The sequence below is a fragment of the Fukomys damarensis genome, unplaced genomic scaffold, assembly GCF_012274545.1.
Source record: "Fukomys damarensis isolate Sample0158 unplaced genomic scaffold, DMR_v1.0_HiC HiC_scaffold_18, whole genome shotgun sequence".
Classification (NCBI taxonomy): domain Eukaryota; kingdom Metazoa; phylum Chordata; class Mammalia; order Rodentia; family Bathyergidae; genus Fukomys; species Fukomys damarensis.
In genome coordinates, this window is record NW_022900930.1 from 42,987,478 (window position 1) to 42,993,549 (window position 6,072).

General features: G+C 53.6%; 1 protein-coding gene across 12 annotated transcripts in view; it reads left to right on the top strand.

Annotated features, from left to right (window-relative positions):
• The first annotated feature begins 570 nt into the window (after positions 1-570).
• Positions 571-6,072, top strand: part of Fam160b2 (family with sequence similarity 160 member B2) — an 11,000-nt gene continuing 5,498 nt past the window's right edge. For 4 of the 12 annotated variants that reach the window (XM_010624371.3, XM_010624380.3, XM_010624384.3 and 1 more), the window contains exons 1-5: positions 577-2,252; positions 2,877-2,955; positions 4,641-4,813; positions 5,530-5,634; positions 5,718-5,840. In XM_010624371.3, coding sequence (XP_010622673.1) covers positions 2,013-2,252; positions 2,877-2,955; positions 4,641-4,813; positions 5,530-5,634; positions 5,718-5,840 — 720 coding nt within the window. In that variant the 5' untranslated portion in view covers positions 577-2,012. Of the gene's footprint in view, positions 2,554-2,876; positions 2,956-4,640; positions 4,814-5,529; positions 5,635-5,717; positions 5,841-6,072 lie in introns of all 12 variants that reach the window. The other 8 variants (XM_010624412.3, XM_010624428.3, XM_033765472.1 and 5 more) reach the window with 6 other exon arrangements.

The window sequence follows — 6,072 nt, forward strand, 5'->3', positions numbered from 1 at the left end:
GGGGACCGCCGAGCCCCGAGGATGCCCGCCCGCGCACGCCCCGCACCCAGACCCGCCTCGATCGGGAGGACTTCGCTGGGTGGGCCTGCCCGCCTGCGCCTGGAGGACTGTATCGTTTTTTCACTCTGTCACTTTGTGAGGCCCGAGGACAGGTTCCCGGCAGCCCGAGTGGGTTCTTTCATCCCCTAATCTAAATCCACTCTTAAGTGATGAGTTTAGGGGATCAGATTGTCCTAGGAGAAGCAGCCTTGGGTTTCAACTCCCCCTCTGGCAGACTTGTGGAGAGACTTGCACATCCCTGGTCCTCCACCTCCACAGTCCTGCTCTGCCCCAGAGGCAGGGCCTGGGGGCAGTAAAGATTCCCAGATGACTTTCCATCCCCTCTTCCCTGTGCTAGGCAAAGCATGTCTTTTTAGGAAGTGATAAACTAAACCATACCTCTGATGAAGACTTCATTTAAAAGGAGGGTTGAACAACTATTTCTTAATTTTTGTTTTCTTAATTTTTCTTGAACCAGGGACTTGCTATGTAGTTCAGGCTACCTCAAACTCAGTATGTAGCCCAGGCTGGCGTGAACTCCCGGGGATCCCCCTGCCTCAGCCTGTGCCTGAATGTTGGGATTATAAGCCTACAGCACCATTCCCAGCTTTTCCATAATTCTGAGGTGGCTGGTGATGCTGGGAGTGGGGATTTTCTATTTGGGCCTCAGTGTGCAGCATGTAGACGAAGCCCTGGCTTTACTGGACTTCCATGGCAAAGGAATCCCTCTTTTTCACTCCATCCATATGTCTAGGATCTATGTCTTTTCCTAGGTTGGGTCATTAAGTCACGAGTGACCCCAGAAAAGGACTCAGTTGTGCCCTCTCCCGACCAGTAAGGCTCTAAGAATATCTTTAAGAAGAAATTGCTCAGTACAGTTGCTTTGACCTGGTGTAACAGTAGCTGTAACAGATTCAGTAGAGTTCAGCTCTGCCTTTTCTCCAGCAGCCTATGCCATCGTCTTTCCTGCTTTCTGGGTCTCCAGGTTGTACCTGAGTGTTCCTTTTGGTTGAAGCCCAGATTTTTGTAGACCAAGAAATGAAAGTTAAAGCTAGGTGAAACTTTACAGAGACTGAGTTCATTATGGTCCTTGCTGGCCAGGGATCCCAGTGCTTTCCAAGGCAAGGACCATGAAAGAGTATCTTCAGAGCCTGCTGAGATAGGCGGTGAAGGCTGTGTGTACTCACTGCGTTCAGAAGTGTCAAATGCAGAGCTCAGGGCCTCAGGGAACCCCTGGCCAACAGGGATGTTGGCTTAGTCCAGCCCAAGCGGCTTCACCCGGAGGGTGATGGTGTGGAATCGTGTGGAGACTGGGAAGGACTGTGAGTGGTGCCACTCCAGGTAGGGCAAGAACTTACAACTAACCAAGAAGACCGATTGCCTACGGTGAGGGTCGGGAGTGCTTCAAGGATCCTGAATGGGCCACGTCCCTTCCTCCCCCATAGCCACGGGCTTCCTAGCAATCTTCCGGCTTTTGTCTCCTCCACAAGAGACTGACTTCCAGTTGAATCTTCCCAGATGCTGTTTAGAAGGTAGCATTTATCTGCTCTTAGCTGCCTACAAAATATCTGCAGGCCTCTTGCCTTGGCCTTAGAGGCCCACGCATTCATCAGCCTGCCTTCTCCCAGGTGCTCTCTGCAGAGCTCCTCAGCAGGTAAGCTGACCCAGTCCAAGTTCAGGTTCAGGTGTGGCCTCAGAAAGCCTCCCCTGTTCCCGCCTTTGGAAGTGACCCCTTTCCTAGCCCTCCTGGGGCCTCACACTGTTCCTTTGTGGTGTAGTTTCTCAGGGTGGCTTTATATTATCTTCTCAGTGGCATGTTTCTTTCCAACTGAGGTTATCCTTAGTTATCCTTACATTTTTTGTAGCACCTGCTGTGACACCTGGACTGGTAGGCACCCACAAGATATTTCCTGAACAACTTGATCACTAGATGCCCAGCTCTGTGGTGCCCTAAATTGAGGCTGGAGAGGGCCATGTGGAGCTGCCAGCCCTTCGCTGGACCTCGCTGGGGCCTCTTCGGACCTAGACAAGTGCAAAGTGATGTAGGGCTCCTGGGACAGTCAGTGGTCAGCAGAGACCTGGATGTGGAGAGGAGCTCCTGTTTGATGGTTCAGTTTTCTTCTGCGTATGTTCACTCTGCAAGAAAAGAGCAGAAATGGCCTTCATTGGAGTTTTCAGGCCAAGAGGTCATTATCACTTCAGGAGCAGTTCCGGTGAGAGACTGCAGATGGAGAGAGCCTTCTCGGAAAACGGGGGATGAGTGGTGTCAGAACTCTGGGCCCATAGAGAGCAAGCAGGGCAGACTGAGGAGTTGGCGGTGCCCTGCTACCTTGGATGGAGGAGGAAAGCGCTTCATGAGGTGCTTCCTTTAGATGATGCTGATGTCACCCATCTGGCTGAGTAGAGCCCGCCATGGCCTTGAACGGATTTTTGCAGATGGTCTACTTGAAAGGGACCGAAAAGCTTTGTCTCTACAATGTGTTCCATCCCGGCCGTTCCAGTTGTCATTCTGGGGTACCCACTGTGCTCCTGGCTGTCCCTCTGTTGTAGATGACTAGGTTGAGTTGGAGTGCTCAGTGCCTGTATCCTCACCGACGAGCTTAGCTCCTCTGGGATGGGATGTGGGAGGGGACTGGTGCTGACCATGCTGCTGTGTCTGGGAGAGACATGTTACTCTTTCTTTTGAAAAGCCATGGTCCGGCACCTCCTCCAGGGCCTGGCACCTGCCTACCCAAACACTGAGCGGGCGCATGGATATATGTCCCTGTGAACGTGGGTGGCAGTGGGCCCATGGTCATCGGACCCCCCCCCCAAGCCTGTGTCTGTTCTCTCTGCAGCGGGAACCCAGCATTGACCTGCTGCAGGCTTTCGTGGAGCACTGGAAGGGCATCACACATTACTATCTCGAGAGCACAGGTGCGGCCTTCTCCTCCCTAGCCCAGGGTTCCCGGGAGTGAGCTAGGTGGATGACATGGACAGAAAGTTACAGTACAGGGGAAGGTGACATCCATTGCTAGAGTTGGTGCCAAGCTAATGGAGACCAGAAGTGGACAGATGGGAGGAAGACCTGAACCTGGTCACCTCTGCTGTTCTTGGCTTAGTTGGTGGCCATCCCTTACCTTTTGGGTCTGGAGCTATGTGAGGGACATATGGGGACAAAAGATGGGTGATATCTCTGGCCTGACTGTGAGACAGAGGTAGCTCCACTTGCTCCAGCTGGGTGGAGCCTCTGGGTTCTCTTCTCTCAAGTGCTTATGCTCTATTAAAAGAAAAGAAATGCAGCAGTTCGGTGGCCTGCCTTGCAAGTGCAAGGACCGAAGTTCAATCCCCAGTACCAAAAAAAGAAAAAAAATGGAACGGATTCCCCCTTTCCCTGAGCTGTTTAAGGACATTGCTGTTGGAGAGATATGGGGTAGGAGGAGACCAAAAACCAAGGGAAGGAACATGCCTGAGTCCTTCTCTTCAAGCTGGTATCAGAGGCCCAAAGCCTCAGGTCGCCTGGCCCACCGGGGTCACTCACTGAAGGGCACAGCCTGATTGGCTGCTCTGTAGTTAGTATACCTGTATTGGTGGATACAGACTGGTTGCCAGGTAACCAAACCCTGTATTCCTAGCTTTCCATCTCCCTGGAGTTCAGACTGGGTCTGATTCCAGCCTACGTCTTTTCTCAAGGCTTTCTTTTCAGTCTGAATCAGCCCAAGAAATTACAAAGTGCTTTTGGGGCACTCTGGTGACCCTCTGTGAGTTCCATTAGACCTGGTTTACTCTGCATCCTCAGGGCACAGTTGACATTTGGACTGGATCACTGTCACTGTGGGGACAGCTGTAAATCCCTCCAGATGTTCTCTGGAGGGTGAGATTACCAGGGAGCCCCAGTCCACAGGAGAGTAGGACCTGCCTATGTTCACTCCTTCAGTTTCCCGAATAGGCTTCAGACCACAGGCATCTGGACAGCATGAGGCCAGCAGCCTGGCTCAAGAGCCTATGCCTAAAAGGAAAGCTAGAGGGTGCTGCAGGGCAGTCCCAAAGCTTTCTCTCTGGAAACACTGCCCCCCCACAGGCTGGCTCCTCCATGGCCCCAGTGGTGGTGGAGCAGGTGTGTGCATGCCGTGCTCAGATTGTTTTCTGCCTGTGGAAAAACAGTATTGCCTTCTCTGAAGTGCGGCAAAGGGACATAAACAGGCCCCAGGAGATCGCTGCTCAGGAAGCTACTGAAATAATGGCCAATAAATTGTATGACAGATCTCTGAGCCCCAGCTTCTCATTCAGGCCAGAGCAGACAGGCAGCTTTCCAGTCCTGTCCTGTGCACAGCCAGGATATGTCCTTGTCCCAGGGCTTGGGGGAGAACCATGAGGCTGCCCTCTGACACAGGGTTGGGGCAAACAGACATTCTTAGTGAGCAAGGGGGCCACGTCCTGTCCTCACCCAACAGGACTCTTGTCTTCACGTAAGCAGCTGTAAACTTCCATTCCCTGGTCCCAGCCCCTCCCGGTCTCCCAGCGAGACTCCTCCCTTCTGGGCTTGGCCAAAGGGGCTGCCGCTTTGAAGCCTGAGTGTCCTTCTCCGCTCTACTCACCCTCGTGTTCTGAATCTCGGGCAGATGAAAACACCCCAGCCAAGAAGACGGATATTCCCTGGCGGCTGAAGCAGATGCTGGACATCCTGGTGTACGAGGAGCAGCAGCAGATGACCGCCGGCGAGGCCGGGCCCTGTCTGGAATACCTGCTGCAGCACAAGATCCTGGAGACCCTGTGCACGCTGGGCAAGGCTGAGGTGGACATGTCACGCCGGGGCCCTTGGAGCCTTCTACCCCAGACGGGCCCCTGCGTGCCAGTGCCCCAGCTGGCACCGAGTTCTCGATGCCAGGGACGTGGCCATGATAAAAACTGACAAGGATGCTTGTGGGTGATGGGCAGGAAAATTGTGTACAGTTGTTAGCCATGGAAGATTGGTTCCTGTCCCTTCAGATAGGACAATCATGGACGCACAAGCCTCGTAGCAAATGGTTCAAGGTTGCTAGAACAAGTGTCCATGAATGCCACAAGGTGCTGTGTTTGCATATAACCCACATGCATCCTCCTGTACCTTTACGTGGCCTCCAGCTGCCTTAGGGTACCTAATACAAGTGCTATGGGAGTGGCTGTGGTGCAGCATTGGTTAGGAAATAGTGACAAGAAAAAAGGCTGTACATGTTTAGTGCAGATGTGACTTTTTTTAAACAGTTTTGATCTAAGGATGGTTAAATCCATGGGTGTAGAACCTGTGGGTGTGGAGGGCTAGGTGTCATGTTCAGTGATGACCCAGTTACATGGAGAAAACTAAGGCGGGACAGAGGGCTGGGAGCATGGGGAAGGCCCGCTTGAGGCGTTATGGCAAGGGAAGGAAACCTCCGTGGGAAGGTAGCCCCATGGCGGGGATCCCTGTGCCCTTGGGGAGGGTTTGGGCAGGTGGACGTGGCCCCCTCTGACAGGCACCCTGTTCCGACCCAGTACCCCCCAGGCATGCGGCAGCAGGTGTTCCAGTTCTTCAGCAAAGTCCTGTCTCAGGTGCAGCACCCACTGCTGCACTACCTCAGCGTCCACAGGCCCGTGCAGGTGAGGCCCGTTGCTGATGGCAGCTGGGCACGCATCCCCTTCCCTACCTTCCCATTCCCGATTCAACCCTGTTCCCCTCCTAGAAACTTCTCCGGCTTGGTGGGGTGGTCCCTGGGTCCCTCACAGAAAAGGAGGAGGTACAGTTCACCAGTGTCCTCTGCTCCAAGATCCAGCAGGACCCAGAGCTGCTCACCTACATCCTGGAGGTAAGGACCCTGTGGGCAGTGGGCAGGGGAGGTGGGGACCCAGGGGCTCCCCTGGCCTCCAAGGAAGCAGGAGGAGAGGGCACTCGGGGGGTGTTTGGGCAGTTTCCCTGCAGATCCAGCTGAGGCCTTGCCTGCTGCCCACCTGTGCTCCTTTTTCTCAGTACTGCAGATTGAACACAGGGCCTTTGTACTAAATTAAATCTCTTAATGCTCCTTTTTTTTTTTTTTTTTT